The 20,059-nt window shown below is 48.1% G+C and overlaps 8 protein-coding genes across 8 annotated transcripts; 2 read left to right on the forward strand and 6 right to left on the reverse strand.

The window, feature by feature from the left end:
• Positions 1-91: 91 nt before the first annotated feature.
• N7529_010997 (DEAD/DEAH box helicase) lies at positions 92-3,041 on the forward strand (the record flags this gene model as incomplete). Its single annotated transcript, XM_057246523.1, has 4 exons — positions 92-353; positions 424-611; positions 665-2,019; positions 2,072-3,041. 4 exons carry the CDS (start codon positions 92-94, stop codon positions 3,039-3,041), a joined length of 2,775 nt encoding a protein of 924 aa, XP_057091872.1.
• Positions 3,042-3,329: 288 nt separating this feature from the next.
• N7529_010998 (putative SNF2 family helicase/ATPase) lies at positions 3,330-7,648 on the reverse strand (the record flags this gene model as incomplete). Its single annotated transcript, XM_057246524.1, has 3 exons — positions 3,330-5,343; positions 5,405-7,536; positions 7,646-7,648. The coding sequence occupies 3 exons, from the start codon at positions 7,646-7,648 to the stop codon at positions 3,330-3,332; spliced, it is 4,149 nt and encodes a 1,382-aa protein (XP_057091873.1).
• A 778-nt stretch (positions 7,649-8,426) lies between these two features.
• Positions 8,427-10,029, forward strand: N7529_010999 (glutathione synthase; the record flags this gene model as incomplete). Its single annotated transcript, XM_057246525.1, has 2 exons — positions 8,427-8,728; positions 8,787-10,029. 2 exons carry the CDS (start codon positions 8,427-8,429, stop codon positions 10,027-10,029), a joined length of 1,545 nt encoding a protein of 514 aa, XP_057091874.1.
• Positions 10,030-10,819: 790 nt separating this feature from the next.
• On the reverse strand, positions 10,820-11,917 carry N7529_011000 (uncharacterized protein; the record flags this gene model as incomplete). Its single annotated transcript, XM_057246526.1, has 1 exon — positions 10,820-11,917. The coding sequence occupies one exon, from the start codon at positions 11,915-11,917 to the stop codon at positions 10,820-10,822; it is 1,098 nt and encodes a 365-aa protein (XP_057091875.1).
• Positions 11,918-12,570: 653 nt separating this feature from the next.
• N7529_011001 (bestrophin family protein) lies at positions 12,571-14,451 on the reverse strand (the record flags this gene model as incomplete). The annotated part of the gene is made up of 7 exons (XM_057246527.1): positions 12,571-12,923; positions 12,977-13,150; positions 13,204-13,553; positions 13,613-13,738; positions 13,799-13,883; positions 13,945-14,092; positions 14,194-14,451. 7 exons carry the CDS (start codon positions 14,449-14,451, stop codon positions 12,571-12,573), a joined length of 1,494 nt encoding a protein of 497 aa, XP_057091876.1.
• Positions 14,452-16,006: 1,555 nt separating this feature from the next.
• On the reverse strand, positions 16,007-16,556 carry N7529_011002 (uncharacterized protein; the record flags this gene model as incomplete). The annotated part of the gene is made up of 2 exons (XM_057246528.1): positions 16,007-16,346; positions 16,411-16,556. 2 exons carry the CDS (start codon positions 16,554-16,556, stop codon positions 16,007-16,009), a joined length of 486 nt encoding a protein of 161 aa, XP_057091877.1.
• Positions 16,557-16,721: 165 nt separating this feature from the next.
• N7529_011003 (DUF167 domain-containing protein) lies at positions 16,722-17,201 on the reverse strand (the record flags this gene model as incomplete). The annotated part of the gene is made up of 2 exons (XM_057246529.1): positions 16,722-16,883; positions 16,992-17,201. The coding sequence occupies 2 exons, from the start codon at positions 17,199-17,201 to the stop codon at positions 16,722-16,724; spliced, it is 372 nt and encodes a 123-aa protein (XP_057091878.1).
• A 226-nt stretch (positions 17,202-17,427) lies between these two features.
• N7529_011004 (sugar porter family MFS transporter) lies at positions 17,428-19,715 on the reverse strand (the record flags this gene model as incomplete). The annotated part of the gene is made up of 7 exons (XM_057246530.1): positions 17,428-18,191; positions 18,260-18,715; positions 18,769-18,962; positions 19,022-19,160; positions 19,224-19,504; positions 19,596-19,619; positions 19,681-19,715. The coding sequence occupies 7 exons, from the start codon at positions 19,713-19,715 to the stop codon at positions 17,428-17,430; spliced, it is 1,893 nt and encodes a 630-aa protein (XP_057091879.1).
• Positions 19,716-20,059: the final 344 nt, after the last annotated feature.

Consider the following 20,059-nt stretch of genomic DNA (forward strand, 5'->3'; position numbering starts at 1 on the left):
TGAGATTGTGTCTTAGGAGACAACCTTAGTTTCCAGCTTCCACGAGTTGGCAAGACCGTGGACGACACGTGCTTAATCAGCCAATACCAGCATGGCAGGAAAGCGCAAGTCCGACGTCAGACCTAACGCCTCAGAGGATGAGGCTTCTCGGGCACCTAAAGCCAGTCGTACCGCAGCTCTGAGCCCCGAAGTTGTCAGCCCGGACCACAGATCTGGCGAGACTGCCGACTTTATCCCACTGCCACCGCTGTCACAGGTCTATGGAGTGGATGAAGATGATGACCAAGCTGCCGATGTTGTCCAGGGCTCCCAAGAGGTGGATGAATCTTCTTTGACAACTTACATTCTCTATGGTATGGATCCGTCGAGTGCCTGTTGCTAACATGTCCATTGTTGAGAGACCACAGTTAACAGATCTGACAGGTGTTGTATCTACACAGATCGTCGGTGTCCGCTTCTATAGAGGCTATGCGAATCCTCATGAACGTGTCATTATTAATCGTGAGGCGAATAACCAGTATGATCGCAATGCCATCAGGGTTGATAACGTTATGGGCGCCCAAATTGGTCACATCCCAAGGCAAATGGCGGCCAAGCTAGCAGCTTACATTGTTCGTATTTCAAAGTCGGTTCTCTAGGGTGTCGCTAACAGTCGTCATCCTAGGATGCTCGCGATCTCATTGTTGAAGGAACATTGACTGGAGAGATTGGAAGCTACACCTGCCCAGTGGATCTAAAACTGTTTGGAAGCTGTGATCCAACCCAACGAGCCAACCTGAAGAAGCGAATGCAAAATGATAGATTGCCTATCCGTCAACTGAATGAGAGGGAGCGCGAGGAGCGCAACGGAGAAAAGCAAGCCGAGAAACAGCGGAAGGAAGACGCAAAAAAAGCTCGTGCTATGGCTCTGGGGAAAGCTGCGGGCTGGGAAGCCGACCAGAACTCAGATTTCTCGAATCTCTCAACTCCGAGTGGGCTTGGTGGAGAAAATGAGAGTTTGGACAACCTTCTTAACCAAAGCACAACCTTTAATCCAAGAGATATTGACCAGGTTGTAGAAACTTTTGGTCAAAAGGAGTCCGATCTGGTGAATATGCCAATGGTGGACACTCCCGCCGGCCTTTCCACGCAGTTGCTTCCATACCAACGCCAGGGACTTGCCTGGATGATCAAGCAAGAATCGCCGAGTCTTCCTGCACATGGCTCCAGTGATATTGTTCAGCTGTGGAAGCGTAAGAATTCCGATTTCCTCAACGTTGCCACCAACTATTCCACATCTACAGAGCCAACTCTCGCCAGTGGTGGTATTTTGGCTGACGACATGGGCTTGGGCAAGACGATTCAGATTATTTCTTTGATTCTCGCCAACTCCAAGTCCCTCTCCGCAAGCTCCTCCAAGTCCACCTTGATTATTGCACCTGTCGGTGTCATGAGCAACTGGCGAAACCAGATCCATGATCACACCAATCCCGAGACCGCACCGAATGTTTTGATCTATCATGGATCTGGGAAGAAAGAGGCTGCGAATTTGGCCAAATACAATGTTGTCATCACCAGTTATGGAGCTTTAGCCAAGGAGTTTGATCCCACTGCGAAAGGTCCACCGGCCAAGGGTATTTTTTCGCTTCATTGGCGCCGTGTTGTACTGGATGAAGGTCATACTATCCGCAATCCCCGTTCCAAGGGTGCACTCGCGGCCTGTGGCTTGAGGGCCGATTCTCGCTGGACACTGACTGGCACGCCTATCATAAACACTCTGAAGGACTTGTATTCCCAAATCCGCTTCCTTAAGTTCTCTGGTGGCTTGGAGGATCTTGGAATGTTCAACAGTGTTTTAATTCGTCCTTTGAATGCAGGAGAGCCCGAGGCCCGTTTACTTCTCGAAGCTCTCATGAGCACAATTTGTCTGCGCCGCAGGAAAGACATGGCATTTGTCAACTTGAAATTGCCGGAAATGACTTCTCGCATCATTCGAATCAAATTCAACGCCCACGAACAGGAGAAATACAGTGCATTCCAGTACGTATCGTCCAGAAACTTGATTTAAGAAGATTGCTAATCATGCTTATAGAGCCGAAGCCCAAGGCGCTCTCCTAGACTTCAAGGAGAAAGATGGAAAGACCAAATATTCTCATCTTTTAGAGGTTATCCTTCGTCTCCGTCAAGTCTGCAACCACTGGGCACTTTGTAAGAACCGCATTGATAAGCTTATGAACATTCTAGACGAACACAAAGTGGTGCCTCTGACCCCGGAGAACGTTAAGGCGCTACAAGATATGCTGCAAATCCAGATTGAAAGCCAAGAACTATGCGCAATCTGTCTAGATAACCTCGAGCAACCTGTCATAACCGCATGTGCCCATTCCTATTGCCGGGGCTGTATTGAACAAGTCATCGAACGCCAACGAAAGTGTCCTCTTTGTCGGGCAGATATCACGGATACCAACACCCTTGTTTCCCCAGCTGCCGAACTTGGTGAAGACAGTGAAACCGTTGAGGCTGATCCGGACAGCCCTAGCAGCAAGATCGAGACCTTGGTCAAGATCCTGACTGCTAAGGGTCAAGCACCGGGCACCAAGACTGTCGTATTCAGCCAGTGGACCTCGTTCCTGAACCTCATCGAGCCGCATCTCCAGCAATGCGGCCTCAAGTATGCCCGCGTAGACGGCAAGATGAATTCGGTAAAACGGGACAATTCAATCAACGCCTTCTCAAACGATCCCGAGTGCACTGTTCTCCTTGCCAGTTTGAGCGTGTGCAGTGTCGGTCTCAATCTGGTTGCTGCTAATCAGGTTATTTTGTCTGATAGTTGGTGGGCGCCGGCTATCGAGGATCAGGCTGTGGATCGGGTCTACCGTCTTGGACAAAAGCGGGAGACGACTGTGTGGAGACTGGTCATGGAGGATAGCATTGAGGAGCGAGTTTTGGCGATACAGGAGCGAAAGAGAACCCTTATGCTTGCTGCTTTCCGCGAAACAGCCAAGAAGAAGGCTGAGGATAGAGCTACTCGTGTTGCAGATCTTGAGTCTCTTTTACGGTGAATTTCAGACCCACGGGAATACAGTCACTACTTTATTTGTACAGCTGGTACTTCGGGCAGTAATTCAACATCCTAGAAGAGGCGCAAATTTTCAACTCTTTACTTCTACCCGTAGGCCTGTTTGGAAAAGAACCAGAAGAAAATCTAACAAATGATCATAACTTTCGAATAAGGGATAGTCTTACAAAATAATGATGCATTCAGAATCAAAATAACGCTCAAAGGGGGTATTAACAATTGGTAGAAAATAAAGACATGAGCATGCGGAAATATCAAGAAGGCAGCTTCCCTACGAGATAATATCCATTTCAGCACCATCGCTTGTAGAATTATACGACCACTGCTGCATGCCGCTCGACGAAAAGGTGTCTGAGGGCAATGGAGAGGGGTCCAAACTAGTGGCGGCGGGACGAGGCGGAGGAGGCATTTGCAAAGATGAACCAGGTTCTGCAGGTTGGAAGAGGGTAGCATATCCAAGGGAGGGGCAAACTTGGGACAATGATGTCCTTCGCATTTCAGCTGCATGTCGCACTGGATCGCTCAACCGCAAACGCCGCAAGAAGAGGTAATCCTCAACACATTTTCGTTCGTCTGGAGTGAGTTCTTCATTCTCGTGCGTTTGTTGGATCATGCAGATCTCAGAAATCATATGGGCATTTTGAGAAAGGGCAAGAACGGGCATGATGACCGGGTCCTTCATGAGAGCATCTTCACAGACAAGTGGGACGCTCTGCACATTTACACAGTTAGCCAGGTAAGGGGAGGAGGCTTTGGTGCCCGCTCGGGTAACGTTCTTGTGATCGACCACTCGGGTAGCAAGCTCGCTTTTGAACTTTGTCTTCTTGTGCATTTCCTGCTCAAATGTTCCTCCAGATATGAAATGGTACACGTATACTGGTTTTGTCTGCCCCAGGCGATATGCACGGCCGACAGCCTGGTCCTCACAGCTGGGAGTAAACAAGAAATCAAAAATGACAACTCTGTTCGCCCCTTGTATGTTCAAACCCACTCCACCAGCGCGAGTCGATATGAGGAAGACGGATTTCACGCCACTGGTGTTAAATTGCGTGACACTCGATTGCCGATCTCCCGTCGGTGTCTTGCCAGTAAGCATGCAGTAGGGCCGTTTCTGGCTTTCTAGCAGAGTTGCCAGGTATTCCAGGGTTGGAATGCTCTGGGAGAACACTAAGACCTTATCGCCGTGTTTGATTGATTCTTCAATGATGACCATTAAGATCGACACCCGGTGAGACAGTTCTGGAGCTGCGATGTCTGCTACCTGGCCAAACAAAGTATTGATTCTGGACAGAATAGACTGGGTCACGACTCCTGTTGTTGGGCCATCAGAGATTTTTGGTGTTTCAAAATCACAGTGAGTATTGGAGACATCTCGCACACGTTTTTGGAGCTTTTGCCGTAACATGCTTGGATGGTTGCAACAAAGTTGCAAAGTACCCATCCAGGACCAGAGATTGCAGGTCATGCCCTCGGCCGTTCCCTTCCGAACAGCCTCAACAAATAAATTGTAAGCTTCCAGTTGGATTGCAGACAGTGTGGAAGCAATGTGAAATTCAAACTTCGGAGGCAAATGGACTTTTAACACGGACAAATCGGCACGATCAATTTTAGGGCTCAGGATTCGGGACAACTGTTCTAGGGCTCGCAGTCCAACTCTCCGCTCTCTCACCGTGCTTTGGAAGTCAGATCCAGCCTCAATGGGCTTCATGAACTCTGTTTTGAACTCTTCGACGTCCTCTAGGAAATGAGGGGCTATCCAGTCGAACATCCAGTAGTAGTCCATCAAGGAGTTCGACAATGGAGAGGCAGTCATTGCAATCCGCCGCTTCGTGCGGAATTTCGACGCCACCTGGGAAATCTGAGAAGAATGGTTGCGTAATTGATGCGCCTCATCAGCAATGACCATATTTGGTCCGTCCAGCAACCAAGCTTTGACCCGTGTATACTGCGATTTATCGAAGCACTTTCCTTTGGCCGTTGCCTTGTTCTCGATTACCGAACGAAAAAGCTGATAGCCGACAATGAGAACCCCACCCTGTTTATCCCATTTTTGAATTTGCTCAAAGCGCATGTTTCCTCGGGCGACTTTGCTATGCAGAGCCGTAATTATGCCCAAATGGTGACCTTGAGGCGTCCATTTCGCAAACTCATCAAGCCAATTTTGGGTCAATGCCGCGGGGCAAAGAATGAGAGTTTTCGAATTCCTCAGTTCGATGGGTATCTGCATCTGAATCCCAGGGTCTTTAGATGCCCCGGCAGCACTAATCGTAACAAGTAAAGCAATGCTTCCAATATGTCAGCAAACCGCACAAACTTGAGTCGTCAATCTTATATGCAAAGACTTACACTTGCAGTGTTTTCCCGAGGCCCATTGTGTGGGCAAGCAAACAACCTTCCGGCTTCATATTCCCAACCGTTTCTCTGTACATGAATTGAATCCCACGCAACTGATGATCCTTGACGACCCGGCTGAAGTGTGTATCCAAATGTATCTCCGGTTCGTTGAACGTTATTGGCTTTCTGAGTGGATCGGTGTCAGGCAAGCCCATAGTCGCCCGCGATTGGATCAAGGCCTGCTTTGCCTCATCCTGCTGATGCTCGCGAGATTGCGCGTCTTTCTGAACACTGTTCAGAGGCGTCTCGAATCGTCTTCTTGTTTTACCCTTGGGTTGTCTGCTTGTGTAGTCGCTGTTTCTTTCGCTAGGACCCAAGGCCTTCCATTTCTGGCAAGCAGGGACAAGGGAATCCAGGGTGGTCCAGAACTTAGAGAACTTGCTGGATTGATAATCTTCGCTGTCCTCTTGTGTCCCGCTTTCCACTGCTCGGAGAGCAGTCTGAACATGCTCCAATTTGATTCCATGTCGGGACAACGGAATGCAATTGATCCATGCGATAAATAGCGAGCCCAGAGTCATTGTATGATGATTGGTCTCGGAATCGTGGTCTTTCGCCACAAGTCTACCCTCATTCATTGCGGTCAGAGCATCATAAACTTTTCTTTGGTAAGCCGACTCAATGTATTGTCCAAGGTAATAGGAAAGCCGATCAAGTTTAGCGTCGGGCATGTTTGCGAGTGTTTTTGCCAACATTTCTTCACGGTTTCCATTTTGTTCGATTGTCGTCCACATCTTTAAATGAACCTTGTCGAAAACCTCAGCGTAATGATCGGGATGAGCAAAAGATTGCTTCTCCACATTCTGACTTTGGCGCGTGGGCACATTTCCTTCGTCCGATTCTTTGGAAGGCAGTGGCACATCAGGTTCGAAGGGCAAGTTTGCGGATTCTGCTGCATCTTGTCTGAAGTCGTACCGGGGCCGCTTTGAGTCATGGCCCTTTGATGGGCTGGCTGCCTCCTCATCCAGTTGCACAATTATCAACTCCTCCTCATCCGCAGCGACCAATTCAAAAGGCCCGGGTTGCGAAGGCTGGTCGGGGTTGCCTTCCGGGTTGGATTCGATTTTATCGTCTTGCAAGTCAGAGAAAGCATCATGTTGATCTCTTGGGTTGGTCCCTGGAAAATGGCTACCCCCCATCACAACTTTCTGCCATTCCAGTTCAAACATGACTGGCAGTGTGTAGTCCAGGACCACACAAGCTCGGCGAACTGAGCTCCGAGATGTGTGCTGCGCACCCTGCAGTGCTGATCGAATGCTGTCCAAACGGGCTTTGAAATGCTTGAGTTTATCCTCCATAGATTTCTGGAAGGCCCCGTCATCCCTCTGCACCCACATGGTAAACTCGCGGTTTGCATTTTCTGCCAGTCCTCTCCCCCAGATGACCCGACGCTCCTCTATGTAGTCGTCGATCTCTGATGATAGCTCCTCGGAAGAGAGGATTGTCGAGCTGGAAGGGGGCGGAGTCTCCTCCTCCGCCTCCTCCTGCTCATGATGATCGCTCTCTTCGTCGTCAGAGCTTGCATCAGAGTCTAATGCTGTGACTACGTCGGGATCATCCTCCGGTTTGGGAGGGTATTTGCGCATAATGCGGGCGATCAACGGATGATCATCCGTCATCGAAACAATCTTGTTGGGAAGGATGGGCTCGGAATCGGCGTTTTCAGTGACGAGAATTGGCTTGATTCGTCGCGGGGTCTTGGAAATGTTCTTAGCTGGGGGATATTTGCCAGCTTCTTGAACTTTTTGGGCCTCTGGGGCCTCCTCGGCCTCTTCGGCCTCTTGGGTCTCTTGTGACGAAAACGAGTGGGAACGCTTTTTTAGCCATTCGATCCCCGCAACTATAAAGGCTCGATCCGCAAAGGCCTTGACGTTGAGGTCTTCTCTGAGAACAGTGTTGTTAACAAGGTTCAAAAGAACGGAGCCCGAAATTCCATTCGCTCTCATGCATTGCTCAATTGTGTTGGGCTGAATCGGAATGGTTGAACCCCATTCTGGGGCTTTTTTGACGCAAAAGAAGGCTACGACCTCGTCAACGGTCCAGTCAACAGGGTCATGGTCTAGCATTGTGTTTTTCTTGGGGGCCTGAGCTTGATTAGCGTATAGTTCAGACAGAAGAGGAGTTCTTGAGGCAGAGGTGTGCTTGATGTAGAGAGTGCACGAGGCAGAATGTTACTGACAAGAGATTACTTACCATGGTGATATTCCCTCTGCAGATAGGCCTTTGGCAATGCAATAAGCTCTTGATATTGTAAACAAGCTGAAGGTGATTAGGGTTCAGAAATAGATCAGATATCAATCAAATGGATGAAGTATGAAACGATGTTCTGGAGCAGCAGATAGAAGAGTTAAATACATGCGGATGGTGAAGAGAGATAAGAGGGAAGAAAAAAAGCGAGGGAGCACAAGATAATAGCATACCACGTCTACCACTCTCGTCCCAAAAGGGAAGGTACGTGAAGCTGCTCTTTTGTGCCGGTTTTTTATTTGGCGGTGAAGGATGCTCCTCGGACATGGCAGAAGAGGAAGGCGGTGGCTGTCATCTACCCCCTCCTCTCCCTTATCAAAAACCCCCCATCCAGGGGGGTTCAAGTACATGCACAACAAAAATATGCCATTTGCACGCCATTATGTCAGTATTTCTTGTAATTCCCCAAATATCGCTCTTTTTGTTTTAATCTCAAGGCCGGTATAGGGATTATGAAGGACAAGAGACGTTTAGGAATCTACATATCTATCTACATCACTGGACCTTACATCCCGAAGGCGGTATGTCGATGTTGTCATTCAGCAAATTCTGCCTGAGGTGTCAGATCAAACCCCGCCAATTACAAATCCGCAAATTGTCCAGATTCTCGAAACTCGTGGACTGGAAAGATTGTGAACATTGAGAGGCTGATATCCCTTAAAGGCTCACGCACCTCGAGGCATCTGAAAGAATTGGAGTGTGATAGAACATCAATCCTCATTGCACCATGACACAATCAATCTATTCGAACTATCCCCCCGATTTGTCTCCAGATCAACAGAAGTTCCTGGTCACAGCCGTAAAAGACTGGGCGATTCAAAATGGTCTTGCTGTGCGCCCATCTCCGGCAGTCGTTTCTTCTGAAGCAAATCCAAATGGCGTATTGGCGACAAATGCGCCAGTGACTCTGTTTCCTAGTCCGTTTCCCAGGGCTTGTTTCGATGAAGCAATTGCTCTCCAAGAAATCTACAACAAACTCTATGCCTCAATCACTTGCAACGAAGAATGGCTCGGGGTAATTGTCAAAGGGTAAGGTCTCATTCCTTTCCGGTCATTGGCAAATCACTAACATATAAAACATCGTCAGGCTCATCGAAGTTGATGATTTTGTTGCAAACTTATGGAAAGTGCATCAAGCTGTGCAGAAAGAGGGATACGTCCAAAATTTGTCACTGGGCCTCTTCCGGTCCGATTATATGGCCCATGTGTCGCCTACGGGTGCCCCTGCTTTGAAGCAGGTTGAGTTCAACACAATTTCGTCGTCATTTGGGGGCCTTTCGGCTCGTGTCCGACAGATGCATACTGAGCTTCTTACTTCGCCACCAGGCTCATCAATCAACTATCCACCCCATCCTTTACTGCAATCTGAGGTTCCTCCCGAGAACAATGCAGTAGAAACCCTGTCTTCTGGTCTGGCACAGGCTCATAAAGCCTACGGAGTGTCCAAGTCCACCCCGGCTCTTCCTCTGTGTGTCCTTTTCGTCGTCCAAGATACGGAACGGAATGTGTTCGATCAACACGCCCTTTCAAAACAGCTTTCGACAGTCCACAACATCGCAGTTTTCCGCATCTCCAGTGTGGACATTCTGGACCAAACCTCCATTCCCAGCTCGAACTCCTTGCGGCCTTTGCTCTACCGACCTCCTCACTCGCCCAACTCAACTTTCGAGGTCACGACCGTTTATCTCAGAGCTTACTACTCACCAGACGAATACAAGTCCAGCCGTGATTGGGAGGCTCGAACCCACCTGGAGCGCTCTGCGGCAATCAAATGTCCAACCGTGCTCAACCAACTGTCTGGCTGCAAGAAGGTCCAGCAGGTTCTAGCTGAACCAACAGGAGAGGATCATCTCTCGTCGTTTTTGAAGGATGTCGAACCCACCCTTGTTGAGAGAGTGCGGAGCACCTTCGCCCCACAATATGACCTGTCAGTAAACAGCAAAGGTCGGGAACTGGCTCTTAACCCAGAAACAGCATTGAACCATGTTCTCAAGCCGCAGCGTGAGGGTGGCGGCAACAACATCTACAAGTCCGAGATTCCAGGGTTCTTGAAGTCTCTGCCAGAAACTGACTGGAAGGGTTGGGTCCTTATGGAGCTCATTAACCCTGCACCAGATGCTCAAAATGTTGCTCTACGAAGCGACGGAGAAGTCCTCCGAGGAGACGTTATCTCAGAGCTTGGTGTCTATGGTACTATCTTGTGGGATGATACTGGAAAGATCTTACATAACCAGGAGGGCGGATACCTCTTGAGGACCAAGGGCAAGGATGTGAATGAAGGCGGTGTTGCCGCTGGATTCTCCAGCTTGGATAGCGTTCTCTTGTTCTAGGTGGTTTCATACTTGACAAGAGACACATGAAATATCAAGCATCTTTCCGCCGTCTTCCCTTGTTCCCCAAGCTCATTCATCGTCAATCTCGTCGGCACGGCGTTCATGATGCCCTCCCACGGTTCAACGCAGTAATTAATTACGGTCTATCACAATATCCGATTACATTACATATCCATAAACGATTTTTGTCAAAAAGAACGCATGGAAAAAGGGATGATGCCTTTTGGCTGGTCTGGACTCGATCATGTCATCGGCGGTAATCAACGCATATGAAGGTTTGTAGATTTGGTATAGATACATAATCCTTTCTGGACTTCTCAGTCGTCCTCTTTGCTCTCTTCTCTGGTCCTGGTAGTCAAAGTATACTCAAAATGGTGCCTGAAAAGTTTGGAAATAGGTGTATCATAGGTTCCACTGCGACGATATCAAGGCTTAATTGGTCGCTACAAATTCACGATTGAAAACGACTTGAGAAAAGACGAATTAAGCGTATTGGTTTATGGTGATAGAATAGTATTGAAGAGTGTCGCCAGACTTCCCAGACTATGTGTCACAATCACAGATTCGACCGGCAGTGTGTCTGGCTTGTGTCAAGGCCAGACGGCCCATCATAAATTTGCCGATCAAGAACCCGAGTATTGATCTAGCGAGGATATGTTGGTCAGTTTGTTGCCCAGGTCGGAATTTCCTTGTGGTATGCTATGACACGAGAGACATACATGTTGCATTCCAAGGTCATTGATACGATTAGCGCCAAGGAGACGCATGCACGTCTTGGTTTCCTCCGTCAGAACTGTAAGGAGATGTCAGCACTATGGCGTTCGGTAATAACAGCTTCTCCATTCATACTTTCCAAAGTTCTCTTCACGCCAGCCACTCCTCCAGCTCCTAAGCCCCACAGTGCGGCTCTTCCTATCCCGACCCCTCTTGCGCCCAAGCATAGAGCCTTGACCACATCCGTTCCTCTCTTGATGCCGCCATCAATCCATACATCAAGACTTTCGAAAACCTCGGGGCAGTATTTCCTGATTTCAAGCAATGTGTGAACAGCAGGAGGCGCAGTGTCCAGAGAACGACCTCCATGGTTTGAGAGGATAATTCCCTTCACCTGAGGTGTATATTTTGCAGCAATATAAGCATCTTCGTGGGTCTGGATTCCTTTGAGTACCACTGGGAGATGGGTATGCTTGGCTAGCCATCCTAGGGTCTCTGTCCAGGTCAAAGCAGGATCTAGACCATTGAAAGTCTGATCTTCGGTCTGACTCACGACTGACTGAGTGTCGGCATTATCCACATGCTCCTCCCCTGAGCTAGAATCTGTCAATGTATTAATGATGTTGCCGCTGCGTTCATCGTCCTCTCTTTTTCCAGTCACAGGCGAATCAAGTGTAAGAGCAACAAATTTGATTGCGCTCAATTTGTTGATACGGGCTATCATCCGTTCACTCTTAGTGCGATCGTTTTGTACGTACAGTTGCCAGCCAAAGGCTTGGTCTGGGGCTGCGTCCGCGACTATCTGCTCCGGTGTCATGGATGCATTGTTCGAAATTATCTGCAAAGCGCCGAAACTGCGACATGCCTCTGCAATCCCAGCCTCTCCGGATGGATGGCCTAGCCGAGCCATGGCTGCTGGGCTCACATATATTGGGATGGACACGCGATTGCCCACCAGGTCTGTAGTCAAATCACACTTGGTGCAGTCAACAAAGACCTTTGGTCTAAGGGCAATGTCGCGGAAGGCCTCTGTGTTTCTGCGCTTGCTGATTTTGTCGTCGGATGCGGAGTAATAGTATGCCCATGCCTTCTTGCTCATTGTTCTAGTGGCAAGATCTTCAATCTCGTCCAGGTTGAGCAATGTTCCAATTGGAGGCTGTTCTCCCTCCATTCTGGCGGTCCTCATGGGTGTTTTCAAACGGATATTATGCACGTATTTTAGAGCTGGTAGGGTTAAATGGTAGGAACCTGGGCAGTTGCATTAGGACACCCGTAGTTTGACCCCGGATCCGCTTTCCCTTTTGGGCTTAGCCTCTAGTTGAATGTCGGTGTCGGTGCTCAAGCCTCCCGAAATCCCGAGCTGACATTCACACCGCAACTATGAGCCGCCACTGTGCCTTGGGGTATTTTTCCACACTTTTAAAGCAATGACCTTGTCCTGGTATTCCGAGACATATAGTAAATGTGGAGGGAATCAACCAAACCGGGATGCCGAAAGGCTATATTTGAATACATAAGAACCATGTCATGAAGAATGTTGTGAATGCCTGTAGAACATTATACACCTAAGCGGGCCGAGCTTGTATGCATATTTTCCAAGGCTGTTAACTAGCAGTAAATGAATGTCAATTCTGTATGCAATTCGAAGTAAGAACAGAGTATTTTTTGGTTTAGTTTGTAGTCAATACAACCCAGATTAACGCCGTAACACACTCGCTGCTCAACAATTCCCAAACAATTTGGCGTCGCTTATTTAAATGCACAATTTATTTTCCAAAGTCCACGTTTTCTCACCGTCAACTTTGACACTCTGTCAAAAGATGGCTAAACAGATGATCCAGTAGACTTGGTGGAGATATTCTCCACGATTGTCGAAGCGTCTGAACCTGCGGTTGACGGACCAATAATCACCTTGGTTCTGAGCGCCCCACGGATATCTTCAACGCTTCGCTCCTTCCAATCAGGGTATCCTGATTGACTGAGGGGGAATAGAACGAGGTTGTCTGCACGTGACATGAAGTCATCGACGTTCGGCCGGGGGGTGGCGGTCATAATATCGATTTCCACAGCAATTTGACGACAGTAGGTGTCCAGAGGAAGATCGTTCACATCTTGACCAAAAGGATTCTCAATTTCGCTACCAATTGTGGCCAAGCCAAGGATAATGTAGGCAGCCACTTGAACTTTGTTAGAAGGAATTCTGTGTACGAGAAGCCAAAGGGTTGCTTACCAATTGAGGCGGGAATGGTTATATATTCTAGAGCATTGTAGAGCTGGAATGGAAGTACTAGAATATAGATCCATGAGATCTGGGCAATGGCAATGCTGTATGCGGTGGGTAAGGGGGTATCGAGGACACGCTCCGTTCCCGTCAAAACCTCGTTGAGTGTAGCCATCATGGTGACTAGCCGTGTCAGCTATATTTAAACAATATGGATGGTTTGTTGGAAGACTCACTGGCTTGTCCTTGATGCAGTGTTGACGCCATGGTCCCGTTGGCAACACACGAATCAATGTACGCGGATAAATGGTTGAGGATCTCCAGAGGAAGATGTCCCAAAGGCTTCTTAGACCGCTTGACATATTTGCGAGGGTTCGACTCCGCGAAAGACACTCCAAGATACTCGCCAGCCGATTTCCAGATACTCTTGGACGGGGGGTTGACAACCATGCGGTCATGAGCATCACGTGCAAATGTGTCCAGATGTCCAGCCAGGCCAGCCAGATCTTCGTAAGCGATATCCGGCTCGAAGCGGAGCTTGTGCTTGAGAGCGACGGCAAAGGCCAAAATAAGGTTCATCGCAGATCTATAGTGCCCGTCAGAATCAGTGGTTACCAATCAGAACTCGATCGGGGCGATGCATACAGTTTTCTCAGGATATCTTCCTTGCCGTTCTCTCCTTCTCTTTCGCCGGTGTTGATCCAAATGATACGCGACAGGTTGCGGGACGTTTGAATGAGCTGAGCCCAGTACTTGCGTCCGTCTGCCCATCTGTTATTCAGATCAAGTCAGTAAATCTCCTGTCCTGGGTCAATAACTACAATTTGATACCTTTCATATGCAGTAGAACTGCGGAAGGACAAAGCCAAACCCACCACGAAACCTAACACGGTGAGTAGGATATTGTTGATACCAACTGTATGGTGGATGCAGTCAGTCTCAATGCAGTCATTGATCACTCAATAAACTGTACTTACGGTTATGAACACGCTTCGAAAAGATAGTGACAGCAGTCGACCAAGCAGCCACAGTGATAATCGGCAAGATCATCTTTGGCATGACACTACCGTGCATCCGCATCATGATGGGCCATTTTGAGTGTTTTTCCATATTACGGGGGCCATGCTACATGAGTAGGATGTTAGTCTCTTACTCCATGTCGATCCGATTTGGGTTCTCTCTAGCCCATTGAAAAGAAGAGAATTTCAACAACATTAACAACGTACAAAGTATCGATCTAATTCACTCGAATCCCTTCGATCAAGATGGAATTGCGAGTCTCGCGAGGTAGCCAAATGCTCCAAAAAAGTCGGTCGCGGAGTGATACGGCCTACAGAGGAGTCCTGCTCCTTGTGATAGGTCGGGGCTGAAGCATGATGAGCAGGTTGCGAGCGGACGTCGGCGGGAACGGGTGCGGCAGCAGTATCAGCTGCTGCAGGGGGAGCCGGAGCGTCGGCGGGAGGGGCACTGTGCCCGTCGGTCATTGTGAATGAAAAGAAGAAAAGAAGAACAGAAGAAGAGAAGAAGAGACAAAAGAATGTATAAAAGAAGGTGCACGAAGCCGAACTGGACCGGTTCGATTTTCAAGCGTAGATCTAACCACCAAATAAGTAAAACAAAAATGAAGCGAGTGTGTGAGTATAAAAAAGAAAACTAGAAGATCAGGAGAAAGAAAAAGGAATGGAAAAAGTCAATGTAGAAGTGAAACACATCCGGGGGCTAAGGGGTTGTTTCAAAGCAATCTAGACCGCACGTCAGAGTGGGGTTGACGGACACGTCCGCATGTTTAATTTTAGTTCAGGGGGATTTTCTTCGGGTTTTTTCTACTTCTCTACTTGGTGTACATTGTGTACATTACATATGAATGTAGTTATATCTGTTTTGATAATAGTCCTTATGTTGTTTATAGTATATCTACTCTGCGTACTACCCACAAATAAGAATAAATCAGCAAAAGACCATACTAACACCTAAATTGCGGGACATCCACGGCCCCGTAAAAATGGCTGCGCCCAATGACTAGTCGTGGCGCTGCTGCATAGTGTAGCGCAAAACGTGTTGATTGGCATGGAAATTTTCTCAATATCCATTTCATCATCTTATTATAGCTCTTTTATTATAACTTGTGAGCTAACTTCGAAGTTAATTGTGCTTATAGAGTTGTCTAGAAGCCTTTGAATTGTATGTTGATTCTTAAAATATACCATCTACCTAAGTATTGATATAAATCTCCAATAAATCATATACGCACGACTGGAAACCCCTTAATTCTTAATCGAGAAGCTTCTGTTATTTCTTGCTATAACATGGGGAGAAATTATAAGTCAATATTGTCAGTGAAATTCGTTGAAACGAAGTCACTATTTTCTACTTGGTTAAATAAATTCGACAGGACTTATCGCCTGAGTCTCACATATTAATACGAGTTTGGTGGGGTTGGCAGACTTCCAGTCTCTACCAATTGGGCAATTCATCCATGCTTCCGCACTCTGATTGGTTCCTTCTTGCTAGTATTTTCTGCAAAGTATTGTCTTACTTCCAGGTTTGTGAACAAAATTGATAGTCATCCTTGAATTGACTCTTAGATAGATCTTTTAGTAGAGCTGAATAGCATGTTATACACTGCATTCAACGGCGGAGACTCTAGGGAAAGGAAGAGTCCCCTTAGAGGTCCAATGGCTTGTGGCATATCAAGAAACAAGCCCTTGCCACAAGATGATGCGGAAGGAGGTTCGAGTTTCTGATAGGGTCTTGGTATCTATTTAGTGACGATCCAAAGACCTTACAGCGAAGGTATAATCTGGACCTGTAACTTCGTTGCGCGGGGATTGCCAATGGCGAATGGGCAGCGCAATAGCTCTGCAGGTGCACTCACGTCACAGAACCAGTCGCATGTGGCATGCAGGGTAGCTCCCATGGTCTGCAAACATCGTCACTGCATTATTGGCACTGACCGAGTGTGGATTACTCGATAAGCAGCCACCCTTCGAGATTATTTCTTGCAGTACTCGATTCGAAGAGCACTGCCAGTCTCACTGCCTAGGGAACAAACAAATCTGCCCCAGAGCCTGCAATGAGTGCTCCCAGGAAATTCCCCTTCGCAGAGATCCTCCACGCGACGTCTGCAGCGCCCGCCGATTTGTTCCCGCCGCCGATCCACGAGCTCACCGCGCCCACGACAGCCGCTGCATCCTCGCGAGGGACGCGAATCCAAACAGAGTCGTACTTTTCTTCAGGTGGGCAAGCATTCTCGAGTTTGAGGATGTCGATCGGAATGGCTGTGCCTGTCAGGCCCATGAATTGCGATAGCGCGGAGGAAAGATAGGTGCGTGCGGAGAGGGGATCGAGGGGTTGTGGAGCGTTTCCAGGTTGGGGAATACTGTAGTTTCAGGTCTAATTAGCTTTGGATGGAGGCAAAAAGTGTTCTTGCGCAAATAGCTTACAGCTTGAGCTTAAGGTAGGTCCAGGGTGGGTTGCGCGACGTGAAATGTATGGTCTTGGACTTTGGCTCTGAGGCCTTTCGCTTCACAGAATCCATTGAAGCAATATTCGTATCGACTTCCATGTCAGTTGGTGTAATATCCATCATTTTGTTCGACTTGAGATGTGTTGATGGTCAGAGGATGTTGGAGTGAAGTTCCCCAAATAAAAAAGTTGTTGCTGCGTCACGGGATCCCCAATAAAAAAAATCCACCTCTTGTAGAGATGAGCCACCGCGTGAAAACTAGCAAGTTCCTTTTCAACTCATTTCAAGTTATGAATGACGTGTCTTGACAGCGTCCAGTAGCATTTGGGTCGCGCTCTGCAAAATGGCCTCTTTGCTGTCGCCGATCTCCAGATCGGAAACACACAATGTCTTGTCTCTTGACTTCGCGCCACGAATGACTCCCACACTCGATTTAGGAATCTTGAAAATCTTCAAAACAATAGGTCAACAGAAATTCAATGGTTGGTGTTCATTCCTGCGCCGCCAAGTACCATTGGCAACAACGCAGATGGCGTGAGAAGCCGAATTCAAACTCACATCAGCAAAAATTTGCGACACTGCAATATTAGCTGCTCCATCGCGTGCAACGGCAGCCACGGATACGTCGATTTTGTCGCTGCCTACGGCTGTGATGCCGATGCGGCGAGCGGACGCGTTGGGCTTGACATAACAAGGGATGTGGAGGCTATATGTTTGGGGGAAATTGTGCCTATTTGCAATTAGACGGAGGGGCGTCGGACACAACATTCTGAAGACAAAATGCACTACGCGGGGTTATGAAAGTGCAAGGGTTTGAAGCAGTAAAAAATTTGATTTCGAGAGTAAGCAAATAACATAAAGTTAAGCAAAGATAGTCCTAGTTCGGCTGGACCAGTAAACCTCCCTCCCCATCTGAAATCCATTCGAATTAAACCCAAGTTTCAATGAGAGTGGAATATGATCTCACGGATAACCGATGTATCGTAGGATGCGGTTAAACATGTTCCGCATGGCCTTGAGGATCGTCTGTCTTCTCAATCTTCTCTGGAGGAACTGAAACCTCGAACAGACGATCCGCGGCATGTTCCGAGGTGACCCTATACAGCTCAGGACAGGTAGCATCCTTGCGCATGAAAATGTACCGCTTGATCCACCACGGAAGAACCTGGGTAAGCTGGTATTTGGCATGGGTTCGGGTCGGGACGCCAAACACATAGTCCAATTCCTCGAGGGAACGTTGCATGGTCTCAGGCATGAACAAAAAGATCAAAACAAACGCGACGAGATTCAAGCAGGCATAGAATCCAAATGCACCCTGTGGCGTGAGCGCCCGTAGCATGTATGGGAAAGTCAGCGAGAGCACAGAAGCCCAGAAGTTGTTGGTGGCAACAGCCCAAGCCATTCCAACTTCTCGGTGTGACAGAGGGAACACTTCAGCGGAATAGGTGAAGGGAACGGGTCCTTCTCCGGGGGAATAGAACGCATCGAATAGGTAAATGAAAAATGCGATCATTCCAATGTGTGCGTTGCTACTAGAGGGAATCCAGAAGCAGAACCCTGCTGCTAGGAGCGTCCAGCACATTTGGGGAAATGTGAACAGCAATAGGCCCCGCCGTCCAAATGTATCAATTGTCCACACGGCGGGCCAGGCAAATATGAAGTTGATAAGCCCAAACCCGAATGAAGCGAGGAGCGCTTCGATGTTGGAAGCACCGGCCAGCTGGAAGATCGTCGAGGAATAGAACGAGATGATGTTGACTAAAGTGAGCATTCACAATTAGCTCTTTCTACTCACACCATTCTCTGATATTGACTCCTCCACTTACTTCCACACATCTGCTGCGCAATCATCACGATGCCAGAGGCTTGAACAGCGCGCCGAAGACGGGGCACCGTGAAAAGCTCCACAAAACGAACAACCATATTGTCACTCTTGGAGAAGCCTGACTCGCTGATCAACTGCTTTTCCATCTCCAGTTGTGCGTGAATGCGATACAAATCTCTGGCGGCCTGCAAAGGGCTGTTTCGTAGTCTGAGGAGAGAAGCATAAGCCTTCTTGTGATTGCGCTTGGTCATCAACCAGCGTGGTGATTCGGGGCAAAACCAGATCCCAAGAAGAAGTGGAACTGCTGGAATGAACGCCGATCCAAGTTGCAATCGCCATGAGATATCTCCAGTGTTGGCCACAATCAAGTTAGCGCACGTTCCCAGGAAAATGCCGAAAGCCGTCCATAGCTGCCATGACATGACCAATCCACCACGAATATTGGTTGGTGCATTTTCTAACATGATTAGCACCCCAGTAGCCATGGGGGTTATCTGTGTGGGCACTCACCCGCTGAGTAAACAGGAACTGTGACTTCTTTGAGGCCCATACCAAGCCCAAGAAGAACACGGCAAGCAACAAGTTGGCCCCAATGTTGAGTAAAGCCGGAGCCCAGAGGTGCGACGAGACTGAATATTGCAGCCAAGAAAATTGTACCACGACGACCGAGGATATGGTTCAAGGGATCAGAGAGCCAAGCAACGCTATCAAACAAAGTATTATTAAGAGCATGTCACAACATATCACCCGTGATACCACTTACAAGAGACAGATGGTGATGTATGGAGTTGCATTAACAAACCCAACGATCCACTGGTTACGCTTGCAGACGGCGGCATCAGAGCAGCCGCTGTTAGGAATACCGAATTGGACATCGAAGGTCAGGTTAGCACCATTCGAACCTATAACAAAGGGATCAGCAAACATCCACACACAGATGCTCCACCCAATGTGAAAATACTAACCAGTTTGATCCCAGCCTTGAATGGCGGCTGAGATTGAGTTCAAGATAATTGTGTAGTACAGTGCGAAAGGGTGCTTCCATCGATGGGTCTCCTCCTCAGAAAGAACGCGACGGTCGTCATTACTGAGCTCGGCAACATCATCAATATTTCCCGGAGACTGAGCAACCAAAGCACCTTTCTTGAGAAGAGGCACGATATCCTGCAGGTCATACTCAGCGGCATATGCGGTCACGTTGGCCATAAGCTGGTCATGAGGGATTCCGGCGAGAGGATTTTTGATCCTAGGCTCACACAAATCAGTAAAACAAACCAGCAAAGGGGGCTGAGATCGCCAGTCGATATTATCAGGCTTGAGGTCTGCCGAATACTTACTCGCCAGTGACATTCTCTGTCATTCTAAGCCACATGTCAGCGCTGGTCACCATCGAAGAATGATACAGAAACCGTAGTCACATACCCCCCAACCGTGTCACTCCCGGTTGGAACAGACATCTTGGTGAGCCAGTGAGCTTTGCCCTTTTGAACAGAACAATCAGGCTTATTGGTGTTGTAACAGATGATGGAATGTATATGAGCACCAAAGACGGCTCAAGAGTTGATAAGTTGAAGATTTGAGAAGAGCAAGTGAGTTATCAAAAATAACGGGGGGAGAGTGGAAAGGTGAAAACATAAAGGAGATGCAAATGACTATGAAAATATGGATGGGATAAGTTGTTGATTTTGTATAAATCGAGATTCGTTAACTTCCTATATAAGATGGCAGCTTCCAACATACCATCAGACGGCCTCTCCGGTTTAACTAATGCAAGCCAGTGTTGACCCTTTTTGTAGACTTG

This window comes from Penicillium soppii, assembly GCF_028829465.1.
Source record: "Penicillium soppii strain IBT 18220 chromosome Unknown utg000010l, whole genome shotgun sequence".
NCBI lineage: Eukaryota > Fungi > Ascomycota > Eurotiomycetes > Eurotiales > Aspergillaceae > Penicillium > Penicillium soppii.